This window comes from Polyergus mexicanus, unplaced genomic scaffold (genome assembly GCF_030449975.1).
Source record: "Polyergus mexicanus isolate NDT 795.1 unplaced genomic scaffold, iyPolMexi1.0 SCAF_3, whole genome shotgun sequence".
Classification (NCBI taxonomy): Eukaryota; Metazoa; Arthropoda; class Insecta; order Hymenoptera; family Formicidae; genus Polyergus; species Polyergus mexicanus.
This window is the reverse complement of record NW_027223323.1, coordinates 9,404,610-9,430,712: the sequence shown is the minus strand read 5'-3', so window position 1 is coordinate 9,430,712 and position 26,103 is coordinate 9,404,610. Positions and strand designations below refer to the sequence as shown.

General features: G+C 33.6%; 1 protein-coding gene and 1 long non-coding RNA gene across 8 annotated transcripts in view; one reads left to right on the top strand and one right to left on the bottom strand.

Moving 5' to 3' along the window:
* Dysc (whirlin protein dyschronic) overlaps positions 1–26,103 on the bottom strand; it is a 66,127-nt gene that overhangs the window by 27,384 nt on the left and 12,640 nt on the right. For 2 of the 7 annotated variants that reach the window (XM_070292989.1, XM_070292991.1), the window contains exons 4-12: positions 22,864–22,923; positions 20,769–20,917; positions 14,672–14,995; positions 13,906–14,138; positions 12,963–13,266; positions 12,182–12,241; positions 8,123–8,277; positions 1,903–1,984; positions 1,326–1,433 (exon numbers count right to left, since the gene is read on the bottom strand). In XM_070292989.1, the coding sequence (XP_070149090.1) occupies positions 1,326–1,433; positions 1,903–1,984; positions 8,123–8,277; positions 12,182–12,241; positions 12,963–13,266; positions 13,906–14,138; positions 14,672–14,995; positions 20,769–20,917; positions 22,864–22,923 (1,475 nt within the window). Of the gene's footprint in view, positions 1–1,325; positions 1,434–1,902; positions 1,985–8,122; positions 8,320–12,181; positions 12,242–12,962; positions 13,267–13,905; positions 14,139–14,671; positions 14,996–20,768; positions 20,918–22,863; positions 22,924–26,103 lie in introns of all 7 variants that reach the window. The other 5 variants (XM_070292993.1, XM_070292995.1, XM_070292990.1 and 2 more) reach the window with 4 other exon arrangements.
* Positions 4,372–26,045, top strand: LOC138931830 (uncharacterized). Its single transcript, XR_011446685.1, has 3 exons — positions 4,372–4,459; positions 4,775–4,825; positions 25,919–26,045. It is a non-coding gene; the product is annotated as an uncharacterized lncRNA (long non-coding RNA).

Below are 26,103 nucleotides of genomic sequence, written 5' to 3'. Positions count from 1 at the left end.
CTTAATAATTAAGATAATTCCTTAATACAATGATTAGCATACAACACAAATGAAAAACGGCTTAATGAGAGAGGGGCTAGCGTAGAAAAGAGCGAGAGAGCGCGAATAAACGAAAAACAGAATCTGAAAAAAAAAAATCCTTTAATTAAAAGAAGTGAAATTCCATTTTCTTTCTTCGCGCTCTGTTTTCTGCGTTAGGTTCTTATCAACTCATTTTTTTCTTTGTGCTGTATGTTACTTATTAGAGCTTTTTTTTTTTTTTATTTTTATTGTTATAATAATTGGCTTTTATATTTATTAATTGATATTTATTCATTGCATATTTATTGCATAATTTGAATATTCATTGCATAAAACTTGTACGTGTGTAAAACTTGTGTAGGATGTTTTATATCTAATATACAGAATTTTTTAATCGAACTTTGTTTACTCGATGCACTTTGTATTAGATATGCGAGTATCTAAGATTTACCTGTTGCCTGCAACACTATACTTAACCGCTCTGTAAACACTAATTTATGTTTATATCATTATTTATGCAAACCGGATCAATTTGCAAAGTGTAATTAAATACAAGTGAACGTAAGTAGGGCACAATTTAAATTATAAGATTCTTCTCGATTTTTTCCCCGAGACATCTCAACGCTACACGATCGCATATTTATTAATTCTATAAGAGAAAATCTTCTATCTTCTAAAATAATAGTATACGCATGTTTCAAAGGGGATGAGCTATTATGAGTTTTTGATGATAGGACTATTGTATTACGATAAATCGATCTTGGAATGAAAATCTTCAGCTACTAAAAATATTCCGATCGTTTTGAGGAATAAAATGGTAATCGAATAAATTTCAAATCAATCATTAAAGGCTAAAAAACGCACATAAAACAGAAATCATTGAATTACATTATTAAAAATGTACAGTTACGAGAATATTATTATACGATCGAAATAAATTTTTTATTAATTTTAATATAAAATATCAAAGCGTTAAATAAATCCTAATATATACCTTTAATATAATATAAAACGTAAAGAGTAGTGGAAAAGAGATTTAAATAAATTTATCTCTCATATTTATATTTTATTTTTTTTTTTAATCAAATTTTCGTGTATTAAATTTCAATTTTTTTTAAACAATCTATATTTCTTTAAACACGCAACACGAAACACGCAATATTTGAAGAGTGAAGCTGTTACGTTAGAGCAAAGCTCTCTTAATTTCCAGTGCACGATCGGAATTTTTTAATAGCAACAGGGAACATACAGGGGATGTCTCCAAGTGTCACGTTCGATGATTGAGTTTGTGCTGGTGGACTCACCAAATTGTCCGGATGCAGGTGATGGCCGTAATCCCTGGGATTACCTCGCGATCCACCCGGGGAGCTGTGCCTGCGACCTCGTCCGTTCTCGATCTCGTCATCGTAATCCTGGAAAAAAGGACAACCATGTTTCTCTCTTATATCGTTTGATTGCGAGGAAGCTTCTTTTTTTCTTTCTACAGTATGATTTCTCGCCGGGGTCAAAAAAATCGCGATTTCCGACTTTCTAGGCGTATCCCTTCGAACCCTTTTATCTATACGGTGTTCCCATCATAATTTTATAAGGCGCGTTTTATAAGGAGCTTTAATTTATAATTTCTATTTTTGTATAGAAATAAAATTAAAATTAAAATTACATAATTGAACCAAACTGCGTGAAAAAGTCGATGTTATGTTAACTTAAAAAAAAAGTCTATTTAACACTGTCGAAATTTGAAAAAGTTTCTTTTCAATTATTTAAAATTATTTCCATTCTTTGCATCGCATTTTACTTCCAAATTTTTGATTCCCTCGATCTCCGCTTTAATCAAGGATCACCGTAGATCGCGATAGTTCGTAAAGGATACGCCCGCAGTACCTGATTGTCGCACTCGTCATCGTTGGAGAGGGCGAGGTCGGAGGTCGTCACTTGGTGCTGCTGCGCCCTCCTGCAGCCCACTCTGCAATTGGCAAAATTTTTCATTTCAAAACCCGCCCGCCCCGCGACCGCTCGTATCAATCGCGCGCCTCGTCTATTATCGGTGTCATCGTCGGGACGATTCCTCAGACGAAGATTAATCACCCCGAGATCGCGGGAAACAAAGGGGAGGTGATCGGAATGGAAGTGGCGAAAAGTTTGCGAGATTCGCGAATTTTTGAAACTCAATTTGCGATTTATCGAAAGCCGACAGCTCTAATTTCGAAAGTCACTTGGAATTTTTGATTCAAGGAGATGCTCGCAAAGCGAACTTGATAATCCTAGAATAGTTCCGTCACGAGCCAATCAACCCTTCGTCTCGAGTATATTCTATATAACGAAAGCAAGCACTTTTTGACGGACGAACTAAAGTTTCCAGAGTAAGCGTAGCTTCACAGGATCGCATAGTTTCATGTTCGGATAATGCGTTGTTTATTTCAAATTACTCATCGATTCGAGCTGATCAATTTTTTTTTTTTGATGGTCTGAGAAGCGAAACAACTTTTGACGAATGATCGAGATCGATTGGCCAACGACAAACATTGATTCACTCTCGACGATGGCTTAAAGTAAAAGATTGTACAGGCGAATTTTCACCCAGAAAAGATAGAAAACGATATGAAGGGTTACGAGGCGCCGATCATCATCAAGCTATGATTTTTATAGCCACGATTAAGACAGTTTATTTCCGAATCACATCATATGCCAGTACAAACGTTTCATCGCGATCGTTCAGCATAATTGACTTTACCAAGATCGCAGGTAGCATAGATTTTTTAAATCACTTTTTTTTACTTATTTACTGATTATATATATTTTCAATAAATTATTTAATTTAATTTTTTTGTTTTTGTTTTATGATATTTAATCTTTTCTCGATAGAAAAGAAGAAATTGAATTTTTCAAATCTTCTTTTATACATATTATTATTACAGAAATTATTTCTTTTTTAATTAATTAATTTTCGTAGTATATACGAAGAACAGGAAGAGCAATTTTTGGCTAAATTATATAGGATGTTAAATTTCAAACGTAACAGATCGAATATCTCGACTAACTAAATGAAATATCGAGTTTCTTCTTATCAAAATTTGTCCGCCTCGAAACAATACTACAATCTAAAAAAATCTGACTTTGATATTTCATTTTATTATACAGAGACATTCGGCCTGTTACGAAATTTAAATTTGACACTCTATATATCATCGAATAAATTGGCGAAACGAGCGCGTTTAAATATTTGGCAAAAGAAAAAAAAAAATTATTATTTTGAAATGATAACAAATCGGGTAGAGAGCCTTTTGAGGTATTTGTTTATACTTGACGTTTGTTATTGAGGATCTACGTACGCAAGTTCGTCGTATCATTCGTATCATTCGTATGGCAAGACACGAGGCGGCAAGTAATGGCAGGAATCTCTTCCCATATTCGATCATACTTTACGAACAATTAGCAATTATCAGCTTGTAAAATACGATTAAATATTTGCATTAAACATATGAAGGCGGTAGCTATTTATCGAAACAAATATTTTGCGCGATTTATTTATTATAATAGAAATTAAAGCGATAAAAGACGAAATCTATGAATTATCATTCTGTTGCGACATATTTATAAACGATAATTGCTTTCTGAACGATTCGTATATACATTTCTTGAATTTAAATAAAATCTCGTGTCGCGATTAATAATCGATCGAGTGATTAATAATTAATTTCTGATGCTTCGAACAAAATGTGGCATTTATGTAATATTTTTTATTTTTTATATAATTTTATCATATATTTTATAATTTATTCAACGATTAAAAGAATACTTTGGGTGAATTAATCGGAGCTCGGTGTGGTCGTTCCTTTGGAGCGATATCTATGTTGCATCCTTGTCGAGGAAAAGGAAATTGCGATATAGATATAATCTCTTAATTGTAAATTAAATTAAATTAATTATATAATAAAATTAATATATTATAAAATAAATTAAATTAAATTAAATTATAAATTATATCGTATTACAAAATTATACAATATAATACAACCCTCCCATTGGGTACACCTTGACGTTGGTGGGAGGGCTCAGTACCTGGAAGGTTTATCCTGAAGGGGAAGCTAAGTACCCAAACGCGGTTTTTTAAAGCTTCGTTCTTCGCGTTTTAATTAGTTCGGGAGTGCCCCGTGCAAAGTATCGCGCGTCCGTTTTCGTTGCATCGTGCATCAGAGATGAAACATCGTCGCGTCTGAATTACAATATAATTTTAGGAGTGCCTACGAGTTCGGGAGTGCCGTGCAAAGTATCGCGCGTCTGTTTTTCTCGTGCGTAATGAACTTTTATATAAACTTTTCGCGAGTTAATCGAACTTTTGGGAGTCGCTGATCCCGATGATTCCAATAATCCTGATAATCTGAGAGGAGGAGGAGGAGGAGGTCCAGGAGACATCGGGCACCGGCGGAGCAACCTTGGAGTGAGTATTTATTAAATATTATATCAATTGTGTTATAAATCGCGTACGCGGATTATTTCGATTCGTTTATTCGATTTGAACAAGAGAGAATTAGAGAGAAAAACTTTTATATAAATTCTATAAAAGTTGCTATATTTAAAAAATTTTTTTTTTTAGTTTCTAAATATTATTCCATTATTATATTTGCTTATTATTGTATGCATTGAATATAAAATTCGGTGCGTATAATAATATTTACGCGTATAATAATCTTTTGAAATACATTAATTATTTTGGACCCTGCTATAATTTGGATCTTTTGTTCACATGTTACAGATCAACGTAGCTTTTAATGTCGTCAAACTCCGCTGTTGCGCATCTCGGTCGGTGAGTGATAAGCTTTTATCTTGTTTAGAGGTAACGGATTTGTAGAGATCTAAAATATAAATGTAATCCGTTGCTTTAAAATGGATGGGTTGAAACAAATTAGGCTGAATATTTCATCTTGAATATATTATAAATACGATCATTTAAATTTTTCATTACAAGATTATATTACAAACTCTCTCAATATATTTTTTTAAACAAATATAATTGGATTTATTTTTAAAAATTTGAATTACAGATCAATCTGTACGCATTATTCAAATTTAAAATTTAGGAAAATTTTAATGGAAAGTTCAATATAATTATCCATCCATTTTCTTATTATTATTATTTTTTTTTTTAAGTAACGCAGGATCTTATGAAAAAATATGATTTTTCCTTAATATAACGTGAAATGCAAAGTTTCTTCGAGAATCGAGGAAGACGATTTTTATCTCGGAAAAAAAGTTCTCAGGATCTGTCGATCCGCGCGACAAGAGGAACAGAGATTGAGGTAGAAAGATTAGATCGGCAGAGACACAAAGACACATAGGCGGGTATTGAAATCAGGCAGACTCGCGGGATCAAAAGCAATACGTCCTCGATTTCTTTTCGTTATCGAAGCGAGTGAACTGTCACGTGAAAGGTATGAAAGCTCGCGCATGGAATTTCATCTTCCTCCGCGCGACATTCAGAATCATATCTCGACGACCGCCACGCGTTCGCTATCGATCTCGCAAAATTTCCTTTCATACAATTCAATAAAGATTTTGCGCAGTTATTCCCGTCAGAGAACGTGGATTCAAGTATAACGTGGTACAAAAAAATTGTGACAGAAACGCGGATACGCTTGATTGTTTTATGCATTTCGATTTTTATTTACGCGATAAAGAAATAGAGGAGAATTCTATGTGAAATTATTTTATAATTATATATTATAATTACATAATATTTAAAGAGAAAATACGATTTTCCATTTAAATAATATTTAATGAAAATTATGGGTGTGAAATATTTTTATATATCTTTGATATTTATTTGACTTAATGATATTCAAATGTAGCGATGGAATTTTTATATAATTAAAATTTATATCTTGAACGAAGTTTCTATTAAAGTATTTTATCATTCTTATTATTTTATATTAGCCAGTTAATCGAGTAATCGTGATGATGAATATTCTATCATTGTTGATGATCATGAATAATGATGATAAAAAAATCTTTTCAAAATTTTTTTCTATTTATTTCGTCTTTGTATGTATTAATAATTGATCGAATAAAGGAAAGTTTTTTTATTAGAATTTTTTTTATTAGTGTAAATTATTTTCACTCGCGTTAATAATAAATATCGAATAAATATCAAACGCCTTCTGTTTCAATAATTGAAAATTTTCTCGCATTGGAAGATCTTTCATTAAGATTAATTAATATTCCATTTATGTGATTGTATATTAATTGAAGTGATAAATATATTCTTCTCCTGTTATAATAATAATCGTGGAACGTTTTCACATTTTGCGGCGTAACGGACGGCTTCCTACCGTGAAATCGAAAGCCCACAGACATCGTCGCGACGCGACGATGACGTGTCGGCCGACTCGTATCGCGAAAGGAAATGAGAACAAGTGAAAACTGTCGTGTACTCGCGACTAAATCCACCTCAATTATCGATTTCCTTCCCACGCAACGCCACGTAAGAAGAGATCACCTTTGCAGTGATTCACCCTTCGCGCTCGTTTCGCAGATTTCAACAGAACAACAACCCCTCTCGAAATCTTAATTCCGTAAAGCCTCTTTAATCTATAGATATTTGTCACGTCAGCACTCTCTGTTGCATGAATACAAAGGAAATAAAAGTCAATTCATATTTATATTTTATTATATTATATCTTAATAAACTCTCGAATAATGATTATTTTCATAATATATAAGATTAATGTCTTATAAAATTATTTAGTTTAAAATTTGAATTTTAAAGTGAAATAATTATAATCAATTTTTGATGGAAATTAACACGAATTTGACACATTGTATCCTATAAAATATATAATTTGCAATTTATATAAAATGGCTGAGAAGCGTTTCGATGATCTCGATCATTGGATAAGGATGTATAAACGCGAGATTGATGATAGACGAAAAGATCGATTTATTTAGATGTCTACTGCGAAATTAAATTTCGTGACTCGATCACAGAACAACCTACTTCCAAATCGTCTTTAAAAAAATGCAAATTATACGATGTCTATTACTTCCTTCTATATCTATTAGTTTCATGTAACGTAAACACATGTAATGGTCATTTTTTACAAATATTAATTTAAAACGGTTCTTTGGAAGTAAATTCTTTTCGATTAAATTAACTAGTAAAAGTGAGGTGCATTGAACTGTCGCTGAAGTGCCCTGTACGTATCCAGTCTGTCTGTTTACATACCTGGGTTCTCAGCTACTGGTTCGAGAATTCTGAAGAGAGGGGTCGGGATGCTGATCTTGGTAGAGCGAATACCGGGGAGGGGGACGAGAAAATAGGAAACATGTAGAGCGGGAAATGAAGTATCAATGTATCGCGTATCCTACAGAGAAACGCCATTATATTAATCCTTCCCTGTTCGTGGAAGCCGCTTCGAGATTTTTTTTTTTTTTTTTTAGCCAACCTGCGATCCTCTCCTTCGAACTTGGCGAATCTACAATTTCTCGCGAGTGTGACTGCTCGCCAAACGAGGTGTAATCAGCTGTTTGTCAATTTTTTGACCGTTACGCAGAAACGCCGTGCGATCTTCTCGAAAGTGAATTATTGCTCGTTATACAGGATGTTTTATAATCATGCTCATTTCGCGCTCTGGAATTTTGCTATTTATAATATTTTTTATTGAGTATCTGAAAAAAAAAAAAAAATGTCTGGAATTTAATTTTTGTTGAAAAACATCCCGTACGAGCAATTGTACTTAATAAACTCCATCAGTAATTATTCGGGTGAAAATGATTGCGAGATAGTTAATGTGCCCCTTATTAATTAAAGCTGCTCGCGTACACGATAATGTCGAGTGGCAAAAGACGGGGTGATTTTAACGCGAGAATTAAAAGGGTGAAGGTTGGCAGAAATTAACGCTGGAAGGACCGCTGCCGCCATTTTCCAGCCAGCATCTCGTCATTTCATTCGTAATTTTCTCGACGAGTCGCGAAGAATTTTTCTTACCGAACCCGAGCTCGTAATAACTCGGAATCGCAATCTTTTCTGACACGCAACGATCACGACGCCGATTAATGAAATGGCGGATCGCTGTCCTTCCGGCGTTAAAGAGATCATTCGGTCGACCTGGTCCTGGGCATGTCGGCCCCGAGACCGCTGTCCTCGCTTGGCGATCTATACTCCTGGCTATCCCGCGGTAGAAGAGGGCCCGTCACTCCTAGGGGGTCTCCCTCGACGTCCACCAGTCGTCCCGGACGGCAACAACCACCGGGCACACCCCTCTGTGAGAAATCAGATGTCCTGTCATGCCGTGCGCCCTTTCCCTTACCGCGTAAAAAAGAAGAGTGCTTTTTTTCTTTCTTTCTTTCTCTTTTCGAACGAGGGGCGACCGACCGATCGATGATTTTATCGGCGCGCTGGTTGGATGATACAGGAGAACGTCACGTTTCTGTGGCCTTCAGGTTTCGAATCCTTTATCAACGAATCCGCAAATTTATTCGTTAACAACGCATTGGTGAACATCATTTTTATTTTTCTACACGTATTCTTTTCTTCAATTTTTAAAGTGATAAGTTAATTGTTACAGCAGGCAAAAAAAAAAAAATAAATAAATCGAAAGTTTAATTAAAAATAAGATAATCAAAATAGAATTAATATTAAATATAATAAATGATATTGATTTAAGTTATTAAATATATGAAATATAGATAAAACAAAAATTAAGAGTTATTGGAATCACAATATAACAAAAAAAAAAATAAATCATAAAAATAAGATATATATATATTAATAAAGTGAAATTAACAAAATGTCACACAAATAATATAATTAAGATTACCAAAATAATAAATAAATTTTTGACTAAATGTGATAACGCGCGTAATAAATTAGTAAATAATAAATTGAATAATCTAAATATGCGTGATGTACAAATGTTCGATCATTCACTTCGATTTTTTTCATTCGTCTAGAAAAAAAAATATGTCGGAGTTTTGTATGGTTTATTTACCTCGGGAAACGATCAGTCGAATTGTGATAGCCCATCTGGTACATTATTCATTATACTCGAGAAAATTACCGATCGAAATTAGCAATCGAACAATAATCCATCATCGATCGACGTGTCGCGCGTCGCCCGGTAACATTTGTCTCCGTGTGTGCAGCTGACACTTGATTTACGACGCTTTTTACCAAGGTCTGACGACGCCTATCCAAAAGGCGTTGCCGATCTTCTTGAAGAGGCCAGGAAATGATCTACGAACGATCCGCGATATTATTCCGGTCAGTAGCGTCGTAAATCGAGCGTTGATCGCTCGAACAAAAAATCGCGTTTTGTTTGTAATATTCTATGTAATATATTCGTGCGAAGCGTTATATTTTTTCGGAAAACGGCCTTCATTCTCGCAAAATTTGTGATCGCTCGAATTTTTCACGAGATCGCGAAACGAAACGAAACGTTTCCCGTTGTGTTGCTTCTAGTGAGAGAAGGTGGGAGGAAGATGGCGAGCACAGCAGTTTTCTACTTATCCGTTTTTTTAACAACAAGCATCTAACAGATCGTATCCGATTAACAATGACAAGGGAAAAGAATGCATGTGCAAGAGAGAGCGTCTTTTTATAATGAGAAACTTTTTAATTAGAGACCTTCGCTTTAATTGCAGCAAAGAGAGAGAGAGAGAGAGAGCGGCAATTTTATATGGATATTAGAATGTAGTAAAATTATTATTAAAGCGTAATTATAATTATAATTCAAGTGCAGCGTGTTATGCAATATAAGAGTGTATTGTGCAATATATTACTTATATTTTTATGCTTATAATTTTATTTCTAATTATAATTATGCAACACATGACACCTGATATCCTTTTTCAATTATTCGCTATCAATTCCTTCGATTATAAGAGATACATGGTTAATTAAATATATATATATATTTTTTTTTCCAATTACATGAAAAAGAAAATAGATAATGAATCTAAGATACTGATATGAATATCGAAGGAATCGATAATTTTTTCAAATTGCCGACAAACACTGATTAATCGCAGGGAGCAAGATAGCGCAGTATATAAGCAAGACTATAAAAATAATAGAAATCAGCGCTAGCGGTGAATAAAAGAGCCCAGAAAAGAAGGCGAAAGATATAGAAAATAGAGGTAGAGAAGGCGCATACAATTCTAGAGAAAGAGAAAAGTAGAGAAAGATAGGCCGAGAGAAAAAGCTGCGCTTGAACGAACAAAATTTGTTCGGGCAAATGTCGTCACATCGATTAAATACATAGCGTAATTAATCAATAAATACGCAACGAATTTTACTAATGGATTCACTACTGACTTATTTTATTATTAAAAATGTAGGGAATAATAGAAAATATGGACGATAAATGAATAAGGTTTGCTTTTGGAAATTAAATAAAATGGGATATGAGAAAAGAATCAAAATGCACATTAACATAAGCGGTATGATTTTTCTCTGCATTTTTCGTGTTATTATATCAAACTTAGTTATTAGCGTCTGCTAAAAAACTGCGAAGAATACCCGTATATATTTTTTTTAATTAAAAAAAAAAATAAAAATAATAAAAATCTGGCATTTAAAAATCTTACAGTTTTCATAAAACACGCGACATTAGACGAGATTTATCAGGACATTACCATCGTATGGCACAAATAGAAATCGAACAAAGTTGATTGTCGGCATGTCGTTTATCCAACAGACTTGATATTTCCTTGAACAAGAGCGTGTTTTTTATTCATTGTCGTCAAGCAGCTGTTATCCTCGGAGAGAAAGAGAAGGAAAGAGATAGCGAGATAGAGACGAAGGGATATTGCAAGTCATTTTTTCCTGACAGAAGACGAGTCATGCTTTGTCCAGAGGAGAGAAGATAACGACAGACTGGAACGATTAAACGCGAAATTAGAAGAATCGATCGCGATGACGATCGATATGCCTGCGCTCTCTCTCTCTCTCTCTCTCTCTCTCTCTCTCTCTCTCTCTCTCTCTTTCTTTCGATCGAGAGCGATGTGAAGGATTTTTTTGCGAACGATCTCTAGGAGATTATCACGAGAATTCCCTGTCAAAAGATCTTCCATTCTCTCGGAGAGAGAGAGCATCTTCCTGTATTTGCGTGGCGTATTCTCCGTTCCCTCGCACCTCTCCAATCGATACTCGATCGCGGATTTGCATTTTTCTCCAACTGCCAATGGCATCTGTCTCGCTCGCCGATAACGAACGATAACTCGTCGCTGAATACTTATTTTAATACTTGCCGCTATTAATCCTCCTCAAGGGGATCTTCCGTTTTTTGTTACAATTTATATAAAAAAATCTTTCATTCGCCGTAATTTGTTATATATAAGAATAATTATTATAAATTTTATTATTCAAAATTCATCAAAATATTAAATTCTTTGTAGGAAGGATCTATGTTGTAGAAAAATATAAATTTATATAAACATTATAATAATTATTAATTTTTATTATCAATTTAATTTATGCGTGAAATAACCTTTTCTTCAACTTTGTGTCTTACAAACATATTTATCGTCTAAAATGATGAATATGTATGTAATATTCAGTTAAATTATATTTCTCATTTAAAATAAAAGACAGCAATTATTCTGAGTTATCATTCTCTACAGGCTATTACGAGAATTACGGCGCTTTTGTTACGAATTATAAATCAACGTGAAATATTTCTCTTGAGATTAACCCGCTCTTTGTTTCGCGAAATTCTCGCTTGTTCCCGGCGAGACGATAATTTTTCTAACGGCGCATTTAGTCTAGATTAAGAACGCGTGCACGCACAACGAGGAACTTTTGGGAAATATTTCTTTGCGATTTTTTTCCCCGTGAAAGTCCATCGACAAAAAGGACGGGAATGCAAAGCGATTCTTTTAATGTCTTAACAATTAAGGTGAATAGAGATCCGTAGAACAGTGAGTGAGAGGGATAAAGAGAGAGAAAAAAAAATCGGTACTCTATAAATCATCGTATCGTAGAGAGATGAGAAGAGTAAAAAAAAAAATGTATGTGTACGTGTTGCCTCTCTGTGCTCGTATATACGTAACAATGCGCGCAAACGCGCGTGTGATCCGCAGATTTTAAACGCGTGTAAATGTGTCAGTGTCCTTTGTAAGCTCGGGGGGATATGAATAGAGTGTTGTAAGGATAGGTTCAACTTACCGGAAGATCGTGCAGCGAGGGAGTCACTATCAAATCCGAGTGAGCGCGGTCGCCTTTTCTCTAAAAAAAAAGAGAGAATAACAAAAAGCGCCGTTTTATAGAGATCATCTCGGATTCTCGATTTTCTTTGGAGAACATTTCTTTCTCATCGCGCGACGCGTTTCGATGAAATAGCGTTAGATTAGAAGATAATTAATATGAGGTAAATTATGAAATTTTGAAAAAAATTTATCGCGAATATTAGTTTCTCCTAAAGTAATTTCCCCCAAATTGGGGGATCAGAGAACTCGTTAGTTGATATTTTAAAAATGGAGAATTATATATAATTCTATGATTTATTCATTTAAATTTAAAAAATCAATACGTTTATTAATATTTAAAATCCTTTCTCTCTCTCTCCCTTTTTCTCTCAAAAAATTCTCTAAAAATTAAAAATGCCAAAGGTTTCCTCAATATTAGAATTTTAGTTGCATTTTTTATATATGTTAACATAAATAATACACAAGTCTCTGAAACGCGCGTGTATGTTTCAAAAATAAATTTATTATAAACCTCAATAAATTTTGTTATAAAGAAAGAGAGAGAGAGAGAGAGAGAGAGAGAGAGAAGATATTTTTATAATTATAATTTACATTTGATATTAATATATAATAGAATTCTATAGAAATTCAGGCATACGTTCTCTCTAACTTTGCAAACTCTAATAATATTTCTAATTCGTACAAATATTCTTAGAACTTTTGGCTTATCAAATTATCTTAGAAATTATTTAAAAACTTACCCTGGCCATCGCTATTCGGGGTCGATAGACGAGATCGTCGAAAGCCGCTCTATCCTTGTTGTCGACAAGCTCCCTAAGCTCTGTCAATAGTGTCAGCTTCTCATGAGTGTTGAGCAAATCGGCAAGACTGACGACCAGTTCCTCTATCGTCAGCCTCCTCGTCCTGTAGTCCGCCAGAAGTTGAGAGAGTGCGGCTCTCTCGCTCCTGGCAAGGACGACTCTTGCCTTCTCCTCCACCATGGCGGCGGTGGCCGCCGAAATTGTATGAAAGCCGCTTCGATGTCTCCACTCGTTCGTGCTACTTCTTTGTTTTTAATTGAAAAATCAATTGGATATAATATTACGTTAAAATGAATAAACTTAAGAAAATGCATGCGCGTGTAAGAAAAATTTAGTTCATTTGAAATTATTTCTTGCGATAGAGTAATTAATTTTTGATTTTGTAGTTTGACATTTTGCGTTTTAAATTTAAACTCAAAACGATTTACGCGATATTTGCCGAGAATATGCTTATATATATGATTTTAATTAAACAGATTTTATTCAATGTTCATAATTTATTGATTCACGATTTAATTAATGCCAACATATATGCCGACATTCTTCTTTTATTATTATAACAGATTAAATTACTATTTTACTGTGTGATCGATTAATATTATCATATCATTAAAATAGAATTAAAGAAAATTAAAAAATTATTTTTAATTTAAAAACAAGATTTTTTTTTCCCTAAAGTTTCGTTCTTCTTTCAGAGTAAGTAGTATCTAAATATTGAATATGAAAATAATGACAACATAAAAATCACACACGCGCATACATAACATTATAGAAAAAGTTATTTATTTTATAATTAATATTATATAATATAAAGAAATTGTTCGAAGAATATGAAAATTGATGGAAAAATAAAAATGGATAAAAAAATATGTTTGCGACTTACGTGGGACTAGGTGGTCGATGATTGCCGGGGCTTTCTAGCAAAGGATCATGCTCGGGATATCGGGCGGTGGTCGGGATTACTATAGGCTGACTGGTGGTACAGGAATGGGGAACCTTGCCGACATCGCGTATCAATAGACTCATCCTCTTGTTGGTCTTCAATATCTGGACAGCTTCGTCGTGCGTGGCCTCCTCGAAATTTTGTCCGTTTACCTCGATGATTTGATCGCCCACCTACGATTATTCAATAAACGTCGCGTATTAGAATTTAAGATTGCATACATAGAAGTATTGAAATCCTTAAATAAGCAAGCCGACATCTTTATATAAGATTAATAGTTATTATATATGATTAATAAAAAAATAATATGTAAATGAGTGAGATAAATAACTCATAATTAAGTAACGTTTATTTAATTACGAGAGAATAATAATTGATTTATTTATATATATATATTGTTGAAGGAACGGAATAATAATTTAATAATTTATATATTGTTGGGGGAATATATTATTTAAAATGATTATTTAATATAGTCAATATAGAGAGAGAAAGTTATTGAATTTTTTATGAAAAATGACAGCTCTTGACTTTATCATATTGTATGAAGGAATGATACAATTATTTTTTATTTTGACATATTAAGACAAATTATATGGACAGTACGATAAATATCGCGCATATCAAATTTTTTTCTAAAGAGTCCTTTAAAGCTCTCAGAATCAGGAGAGATTAAAATCCAGCGGAAAAAGCGCGATTCTCTTACGAGGAGGCCGGCGCGATCGGCGACGCTGTCCTTGTCGACGCCCGTGACGTAAATTCCGAGGCCGTATTCGAGGCCACCCCGGATCATCAGGCCCAAGGATTGGCCGGGTTCGATGCACAATTCGACCTTTCGCGTTCTCGGACCGTAGCGGGAATCGCGGGGCGGATGAAGGGGTGGCGGGGACGCCGGACGACCTTGGCGATCCATCCAGCTGCAGGACTGCTGTCGACCCGACGACGACCAGACGGGGTGACCGCCCCGGCAGCGAGGGTCCAGCGCGGGCCCCCGCACGGTCATGCTCAAGGTCCTGCAGGACTTCAGCATCTGTAGCAACGCGAAAAGTAATATACAATGTCGCGATATCCCTATTATACTGAATATATGAAAAAAGATGGGGGTTGTGAGTTTTGATTAAGAAGCCAAACTTGCAGAAGCTTGATCGATGTCTTTTATAAATATTGGTAATTAAAAATATTTGATGAATATATTTTTTGACAAGAAATTTTAACAAGATCTTTCGAGACCTTCCATTTTTTTTTTTTGGAACCGGTAAATTTCTGAGTTTCAAAGAGTTTGAATTTCAGAGTTTTTCGAATATTCTTTTTCAGTTACATTAACTTTTAATATATTTATATATTACTATTATAAAATTTAATATTAAGATATATAGATTTTGAATTTTGAAATTTGCATGAAATTTAAAAATTGTATTAAATGATTTTTAAAACTTTGCAAGATATCAAGAAAATATTTGCAAGATATTTTTTATTTTACTCAGCACTTAATATGAAATATTTTTCACTATAATATATTGTTTTTGAAAAAAGCTTGACTTTTTTACGATCAGTTTCTTACGAAAATGCCACAGTGAGAGGGTTGATGATGAAAAGCGAGGGAGTGAACAGAATTTTTAAAATAGATCTCGTTTATACCAACGAAATAAATAATATTAACGAGAAAAGACAGCGCGTTTCGCGTTTCGATGACGCTCGGCAGCCAGGAGGATATCGATCCTTCTGAGTAGAGCCTGTGACGTCATATCCTACCCTATCCTTGACCCAGCTCGGATCAGGTCCTTTAGGATCTCTCTCGCGGTTCGGAAGATGCGAAGGAACATCTCGCAACATCTCGTCGCGAAGCGCGTCTCTCGCGCGAACACGCGGAAAAGCCGTTATTTTTCATTCATGCAACGTCAAAAATGTAAGGAGGAAATATAAAAATGTCATAAAAATTTCATTTCTGCGACGATGGCGGGATCGCATTTCATAAATATGCTCGTAACCTCGATCCGATGTATGCGTTTCTGGAAACGTCGTAAACTGTCTTCGTCTGTCTCACCATCCAGCTTTATGTGCTCTTTGTATTGTTATGTAAATTAGATATGCTACTTTACGTACGAAAGACGGTCTGATTGGAATTTCCAAAATTCTGTTTGTCCCCCTTATAGAATCTTATTAATTCTTCTAGAATCAGATCTTTCTCGTCGAGTTTTAAACTCGAAATAATTTGGTTTGTTTTATTAACAATTTTATATTATTAGTTCTTGAATTTTTCTTTATCTCGATGTCTTAAATTTTTATCCATTATCCTTGATTAATACATGAAATCCTTAATTGGTATATATACAATAATAAATACTCTTGCTAATGTTCTAATTTAATTTTTTATTTGACATTTTTCTTTTTTTTATATAAAAAAATATCGTTAATTTTTATCCACATTAATAATAATTAATAGGTGATTAATGTCTCGATTAATTTGAAGAATATAAATTAATTTATAGCTTCTTATACCTTTAATTATTTTTTACCAACAATTTAAATTCTTTATCTCTCTTTGATGTAAATTTTGTTATAAATGTAATTTTTTTTTATGTTGTCTAAGAGCATTCAATATCGTCGATTAATTTCAAGGATCTCTGTAATTTGGAAGTTTCATATCAATCTGATTCGCGATAGTCTCTTATCGCGACATTATATTATATTAGGTATATATGAGAGAAATTAATATTAGATAAACTATCGAGAAAACATATAAACGAATCGTTCGGCGATTCCGTGATCGGCATCTATCTTCGGCAACGATCGAAACGACTAAATAATTTATGGAAGAAAAAAAAAAACCATTCGGTGAGACAGGCTCAGAAACTATGGTTGTCGCGCTCAGGATTTGACACCCGTTATTTCCGACGTTCTCGTACGGTTAGGTGTTTTCAGTCAACAATAATTTACATACGATCGGTCCGGAAATTATGATGCTATCCGATAGACATCGTTCCGATCATTTTCTCCGACAAGATCCGCGCTTTCTGGGTCAATCGAATCGATCCCGATTGAATGTCTCTTCGCGCAATCAATGATGAGTTATAAAAGTTATAGTTTTCGACATTTCATAGTAAGCTTTTACGAACAAAGTCTGCGAAAGTTTCTTCTTCTTATATTTGATCGCAAGAAAAATATCTTAAATAATTATTATCTTTTTACTAACAATTTTTTAATTCGTCTTTTATCTCTCTTCGATTTAACCTTCGTTATAAATGTAATTTTTTATTATTTATTTCTCTTTATATTGACTAACGGCATTCAATGTCGTCGATCAATTTTAAGAAGCTCTATAATTTGGAAGTTTATTACTATATGTGGAGGTCACTTTTAGAATTTTTGAAAGGAATATTATTATTAACTGTGGAGATCACTTTGAAAATTTTAAAAAAGGAAAATTATATTAATTGATAGAGTCACGTGCATATATAATATACAAACTCTCTCTCTCTCTCTCTCTCTCTCTCTCATTTTAACAAGACAATCCGCATGATTGAAAATTTTGGGGCAAGTAAATAGCGTTCAGTTATCGGCTATTCTTTTCCTTTTCGAAGAGGAGCAGCAGTAGTAACATTTACGGAAGCTTCGCGTATTATGTAAAGAGAATAAACGAGACGGGGGAGTTGGCCGGAGGGCGCCGGGACGCCTGGCGCCGCTACGTCGTCGTCGTCGATGTCATCGTCATTGTCGTCGTCGTTCGAAGGAGTACAAGGGGCGGAAAAAAAAAACGACATAGCTTTCCTCGAATATGTTGTTTGTTTAACACGCGTCTGCTTGCGAGCATCTCGACGAGCTATTACGAGATAACGAGTCCTGCCGCCATCGTTATCCTTTACAGTCTCTCACGACAGTAATTTGATCCTGTTGATCGAAGCTCGAAAGGAGCGCGTTTCGCTTCCGCAAATTAAATCGGAAAGTTAAGTTTATGGAAAATAAACACAATACACGAGATTTCACTATAAGCAAATATTATTCAAGAGTAATTGCAGAGAAAATATGCTTTTTAAATCCGAATCAATCTTCGAATTTTAGCTGTCGCGAAAGCGTGAAATATTTCATTGGATAAAATATGACGCAGATATTGTTGGGAAAATATTTATCCGATTTCACGAAGTTGATATAATCGAAATTGAATCGATAAAATACCGATAAAGATGTGACGTTAACACACAGCACAAGAGAAAAATAATCCATTAAAGTATCAATTCATTTGATTGCGCGCTATTTTATCTTTGAAATACTAAATGATGGAAAAAGATGATAAAATTTCACAGACACGTACATATATAATATATACTTGATACATATCTGAGATTTATTTAAAAAATAATATTTATCCAATAAATTTTGAATAATGATTAATGAAGCAAGAGAAAAATCTGTTTCCAAAATATTTATAGATTAAGATGTTTCATATCAATATTTTTATTATTTCATCTAAAGAAAATAATCGTAAATACGATCTGATATAACAATTGAATAAGAATTTTTTTTCTTTTTTTACAAATTATGATAATGATAGAGTCATAATATTGAAAATTCGATAAATAGCACATACGCGTATATCACGCGGAATAAGTTACAGAGTAGAAGGGGAAAGAGAGGGAGAGATTAGAAACGGACTTTGCTAAATATTTTCAAGTGACATTTAAAGTTTCCATTACGATCGAGGATATACAGCCGATCGATTGAACTCCGTGGAAATGAATCGTAGAAAAATGTGAGGAAGGGTAATCACAGGAGTTGATATAGATCACCACGACCTATTCGCTCACCCCCCCCCCCCCCCCAACCGTAATAGCAATTTTTATAATCTTATCTTCGAAATATCTTTGGCCTAAGTCTTTAGAGCTCGACCTATATCCTAGCTTTCGTTCTATGCGTGCGTCGATCGATTTCCACCGCGTACATGAAAAGTCGCACCGCGCAAACAATAAGACGAAATCCAAAGTTTTATGTAAACAGGTGAATTAATTAGAATTGAATAGAAAAATATTTAGTAAGATATAAATAAAAATTATATATATATATAAGAATATATTAAATAAAAATAATTAAAAATTCTTGCTACAAATTATATTTCTAGAGCTTTGATATTTTTTATAAAATTGATATTTTTATAAAATTGACATTTTTATAAAATTGATATTATTTTTATAAAATTAATTTTTATATAACTGCAAAATAAACATTGCCTCGTCGATTTATAAATTTAACTCGAAATTAATATGATATTATTTGAGGTTGAAGACTTTTTCGATTTTGAAGTTTAATTTCTCAAAAATTAGCTCTAGCATTTAAAATTTAAACTCAATTTTTAATTTAGAATTATATGAAACATTTCTCGCTTCTTTAGTCTTCTCATCTACATTAGTACAAGAGAGAGAGAGAGAGAGAGAGAGAGAGAGAGAGAGAGAGAAAGAAAGAGACGCTTAACTTTATATGCACGAATATATCCGCTTAGTGTTTGCCACTTATGAACGTCGAGCGTTTTACCGGGTTATAACAATGATATTCCTTTGAGCCGTTTACCCTATGTTCAAAGGGTGCTCCAGTATGAAAAGGTTTGCAACGATTGAAAAATCGCAAATATTTCATACAGAACGTATAGAGTACTTGAAAAAAAAAAAAAAAAATCGCGTCTCTTTAACACTTTGATAAATAAAAGCATTTTATGTATAAAAATTAAAACTTTTAAAATAAAATTCAAAATTGATTATTAGCTTAAAAGCTTCAGTAAAGTTTTTTTGGTACGTAATTATCTTTTTTTTTTTTTCCATCAATTAACGACGGTTATAAAGAATAAATGTTACAAAAATGAATAAATCTCAAGAGGATGATACGAGTGATGAAAGGATCGAAAAGCACCGATGGTGGAAAAAGAAGTAATAAGAAACGGTTGATTTCGAAGTTCATTTTCCGATTATTTGCACGTGAATTTAAGGATGCTTGACGTTTCTCCCTAGTTCCTCTAATCCGGTTAAGAGCCGGACTTAGAACGAGGATCGATGAGGCGGTTCTTAAGGTCGGTCATAAATATAAACTGCATTCGCGCGATTACTAGGTAAAACGGGCTTAGAATCCCTTAATTGGAACGGCTGCAATTGCTCATTTCTCTCTCTCTCTCTTTATTCCAGCACAATTGCTTCACTTATCACGCATTGAGATGGCGAACGTTGAAGTTTCACGAATTGTAAATGTGACGATTGAAAAACAAACTTTGTAAAATTTATTCTGTTTTTCGAGTTAATTAAAATTTGTGTTTGAAGTGGAATTATTTATTAAACAGTAAATTTTTTTTTATACATTTCAAGAATTAAGACACTTGATATTTGAAATAATATTATTAATTCGGAAATCAGATTTGTGAAATACATATATTGTGAGAATTATTAAAAAAAAAAAAAAAAAAAAAAGGCTATATCTATTTTCTAAACAAAAACCTCACATTTGCAAATTTATAATTTTCAATATTTAACAATACATTTTAGGGAGAGTATATAATTTAGGGCGGATGAAGGTTGAATAGACGGGAGAGAAAAAAAGGGAATTATGAAAGATAACAATATGGTACATCACGATCTCATTATCTTCTCCCTCTTTCTCGTTCGTATCTCTTCAAATTAACAAAGGCTTCAAAAGCAGCGGACGTTAACGAAACTGCCAGAATTAGTAGATAAAGGGGGGAGGAGGGAGGGATGAGTGAGGGAAAGATAGATGATCCAGGAAGTTGATTGAAAAGGATAGTGGTGAAAAAATAAAAATTGTAGACTTACTTTGAGGGCCTCCTCGTGGGTGACCGCGCGGAAGGGTGTGCCGTTAACCTCCAAGATAGTGTCTCCTGGCCTGAGTCCAGCTCGTTCGGCCACCGAACCCTCCTCTACCCTCGAAATGTAGACACCCACCCCTGAGAACAGTTGGCAGACTTTTCATCAGGCCGGTAAGCTGTCTCGCCGCTGTTCCGGCGATCGGTGCCAATTAAAATCTTCCACCCATGACGCGATAAATCGTCGGAGCAAATCTCGCGGATAAATTGAGAGCTAACACGAAAGGGATTTTCTATTTTAATGGGAAAAAAAAAAAAAAATGCAGGATACCTCCGACAAATAATATTTTACAATGACAGCGTCTTTGATTTTTGGAAAATTATTTTTATAAAAAATCATTTATTAAGAGATAAAATTAATTATAATTCTTTTTATCCGAATTATAATAAATAATTAAATTAACATGGCAAAAAATATAATATATTTTTGAATGTATAACAAGATTGTATTTTAAATCTGTATAAAATTATATTGATATGAAAATTTCCTTTTCTATACAAACATAATTTCTCTCGATGTGAGCGATAGAATATTATTTTTATTAAAATAGAAGATGATGCGTGTCTGGCAATATACGATACCGAGGGGGGGCGGGGGGGACCTGTTGATTATTTTGTAAGGGAGTTAACTTTCTGGCAAAGCTGGCAAACTTCCCCGATATACTTGTTGAAGCGGATACGATAAACGCCATGGGCAGAAATATTGTGAAAATAAGAGGAAGAAGAAAAAAGTACGCGGATGCATCAGAGTGAAGTGAGAATATGAGAAACGGCGTGCGTCTCTGTGTGTCACGATGCACGTGTATTCGCTTGACAGAGAGAGAAAAACATGCACATAAATCTTTCGAAGAGAAAACGTTAATTGCATTGCATGATGTGCATTATGTTTACGTTATGCACTTACAATATACGTATTTTATATGTATATATGCATATGTTTATGTATATATATATATATATATATATATAATATATTTATTCGTAAAAAAGGTCAAGTGAAAAGTGTGCAAAAGTAAAGTTTGTTGTAGCTATTTGCTAATAATTCATAATTACTTTTCCGATCCGTACTTGATAAATATTGTAAAAATATAGAGAAATATGTTTTTACGCTTCTCAAACTATTCGAACGAGATGTATTTGGTAGTCAAATCTCGAGGATTTATTTTTTCAAACTCAATTTCAATATTATTCGAAGTAATCGGAAATTTCTCCGGCCACGTGAAATAGGATTTGGGAAATTTATTCGAAAATGAGAGCTTTCTTCATAATATGATTTTAACTCAAACTATATTAAAATAATATATCGCAGAAGCTACCTTTGAGGAAATTTCTCCGGCGAGGTTTAATCTACCAATTTTCAAGTTCTACTCTCTTGAATTTTTGCGATCATTTAAAGTTCTTGACAAGCGTGCTCATGACTTTACTATATAGTGAAACGTAATAATGTATATGTGGGTGGCAATATAATTTGTGTCGAAGCGAAAGAGCTAGAAAATGTGACGATACATCGAATAGCACTGCTCGTACTGCATTTATGCAGTTCATGCGTATATCGTTTATTATGTATTCATATTGTATGTAGATTATCATCTTCATCAAATTCCTCAAAATTGACATAATTTTTTTTGCACAATGAAAGAGCAAATTTAACGTCGAGATGAAAGCAGTTTGTGTATAGTTACTTTTCATATCAACGAATATCTCTAAAAATTGACGGAAAATTTTGACGAGTTTTTTTGGGGGAATTGAAATATTTTCTCTAATTTTCGATCTCAAATATCTCGGTGATTAAACCTTGATTTTTGCATAGAAAAGACCAAAGAAAAAAAAACTGCAAAAGAAAAAATCTTGTTATTTAATCTAGTTACTTCTTTTTTATTTTTTTTATTTAAAAAGTTGATATTTCTCTACGCAGAGTTTCGTGACTAATACAAACGATTAAGCTCCTCTCTACGCACTTATACACAATGCCCATTGTACACTCATGCAACGAATGTTGTGCCAGAGAGACATCTAGAGAGAGGAAGTAGCTTTCTGATAGATACTCGTGTAGTGTGATGCGTTATAAACCCTCCTTTCTCTCCTTGAATTACCTGACTGCGCTTCTGGTACAGCGAAACAGAAAATAAGAATGACACAACGCAAGTTGGCTTATTCTCGAGCTCAGCTGTTCGGTCGCGGACGATGGCGAAATCCCCAGAAGACTAGTGTCGAATTTAATAAACTTTTCACAAAGCATTATTGCTATTGAACTAATTTGATTAGACTCGAATTATAGAGCTTGCGCTAGTTCACGGGGCATTTTAGTCATAATATTTACATTGTTATTATTAACATTAATGGTAATAAATCCCTGAATATAAATTATTCGGGAGAGAGTATTCAATTTTATAATATAATATTTGCGCTAATTATGCATATTTAGAACAAAACAATATTTTGTGAATTAAATTAACACGAAAATTAATTTTAACAGCTTTTAAAATAAAGCTATAGCAAATATTAGATAAATTTGTCGAAGAAAATAGTTGTTGTAACTGTTATTATATATAATATCTAAAAATTTTTTGCCGATAGAGATCTTTACATTTGAAACGATAAAATTCAATAGTGTGAAAAAAAGAAACGACGATAATAACAAAAGACTTTGGGAATTTCAGCATCGTCTGAAACAGATTTTAGTATCGCGATTTTAGTATACGCGAGAGGCAAAAACGCTCTTTCTCTCTCTCTCTCTCTCTCTCTCTCCTGAGAGCCGCCTTTTTGGATTTGTGGTTTCACGCTCGATCTCTTGGCGATGATGAAGCTTGTCAAGCGGTGATTTCGGAGCGCGCATCTGTGCAACATTGCGTGGGTGATTAGGCATGAGATTTAACACTCACAGTCTCGCCGGTAACATTAGTATAAGGGATAGAGTTGCAGATTCATTGAATTTTATTTCGCTTTCCTTTAAAACTCAATATTTTTTCAATTCCATTAAATTCTTTTTTCAAAAGTTTAGAATAATGAAAAAAATATGTTCTTGTATATTTTTAATACGTCCATTACATAAGTTTGCGATAGAGTGTGCGAAATATAAATATTATGTCTAGTATGGAGAAATATTTTTTTTGCAGATAATTAAAAGGAACGCGTATATATAAACTAGTTTAATATTTTTAGACCATTGCATTTCGTGTGCGCGTGTGCGTATGTGTGTGTGTGTGTATGACAGTCTGATTTATCTTTGAAACTGTGAGGATTAAAAGGCTGTAGAACGTGAAACCGGATCTTGTCGCTTTCGTTATTTTAACGATTCAAGGCGGCGCTCTCGCGTGCATTTTTGCCTCACGCAGACCCTATTCATTTATCAATTGAGAAATCTTTCTAGAAAACTAAAGAGTATTAAAATTTTAGAGAGAATATATTCAAAAAAATATGCGGTCGAAAAAAATGAGTCAGATTTAATCAAATTAACGATTTTTCTTCTCGGTGTACAAAATGACAATTTTAACGCTTTAATAATTTTTTAATTGTTAAATATTGTTATAACAATTTAAAAGATTTTGTTCTGCTTTTTTATAAAAATTTATTATATCATGGAAAGATATAGGATAGAAAATAATTTATTGATAAATTACGGAATAAAGAACATATGTTAATCTCAATATGCGAAACTTTTATTTTTTTTTTTTTTCGGCGATTGAATTTTCCAGAAAGATTTAATGAAATGACGAACTCCGGATCGTCGGATTTTCGGCGCAATCACGTTTCGATAGGTCGATAGTTCGTCGTCACATCGACCATCGGAACGGCAAACCGACCGGAGTTCCACCTCTGCAAAGGGAGGGAAAAAAAAAATAGGGAAATAGGAGGGATCTATGCAAAACGCGCTCGTTCCTTCTCTACCGAGTTTTTGCGTGCAAACAATCGTCACTACGGCGAAAAACGATGCTTAACGATCGTGAAAATGTTTTCCTCTGCTTTCGAATAACGTCCTCGCGACGAGAAAGACCCATTTTTTTACCGTGGATCTTAATCAATGGTATAAATCAGAGTTTGCATGTATTATCGGATTTGCACGGATGAATATTTAGAACAGTCTATTTATGTAAAGTAAACAACAATTATTCTCGGAAAAGGACCGATCCCTGAATTTAATTGTTATTTTACAAATTTAATGATATGTAAAAATTTTTAATGTTTAGAGAAACAACGCGAAATAACACAAAATAAATAAATAAAATTATTTTTCTATATGTAATTCAATATAAAAATAATCATGATAGTATAATTTATGTATATGTTTCTCTGAGAGAGAGAGAGAGAGAGAGAGAGATAATATATTTAACAAATTTATACAAATATGTTTATATCGTTTCCTTATTTAAGTACGCTATCGCGAATAATAGGAACGACAAGATAACATCTTTACGCTAATTATATTCCGTCGCGAGGACAAGGACGGTTAGCCAATTTATGTTGAAGCACGTACAAGCACAAGATGTTGAGACACGATGTGGATGCCAATCGAGGTGACTTAGGCACTTAGCGCAAAAAAGAAACAGTAATCAAATATACAAGTTGCCAGCGATATGTGACAAGCGAGTCATCTGGCGTATCGCTCGATTCGCGGAATTTTAATATCTCTCAAATATTTAATATGAAAGAAAGGAAATATAGGATCTAATAATTAAATTAATAGCCGGATTATCATTTGACAGATCGTTGATTTTTATTCCATTCTTGGATGTACGGTATCGTAGTTTTTCGATATCACCGCTGAATGAAATCGTAATTTTTTTCTTATCTAAACAGATACACAATCTTTATTTATATATATATATATATATTGTAACGGAAATACTGACGTGAAGAATTAAAATGACAGATTTATGATATCAGGATATTAAATATTTTTGTTACTCGGAATAAATCTATAAAATTATATCTCTATAATTAATCGTATAATTTATCGCACGAAAAGGATGTAAATTCGAATATATGGCGGCAAATATTTTCGATCGGATAAATTTTCGCGATTTTGCTTAAAACGAAGATGTGCCGAAGCGGAACGAGAAGCAATCTTAAGAAGAAACGTAGTTCCCGATTTATTTACAGTTGGATGACCCGAGGAACCGCGGCGGGACGACCAGACGACTCGTACGGAGCGTAACAGCAGCATTCGATGTACGTACGCGACGGTTTGAAACGTGAGGCTTGACTTGAGTTAAAAAAAATCTGAGCAAAGTGCCGATATAACTAATAGAGAATAGAGAGTTTAAACCGTTGCTGGGATAGAGAAT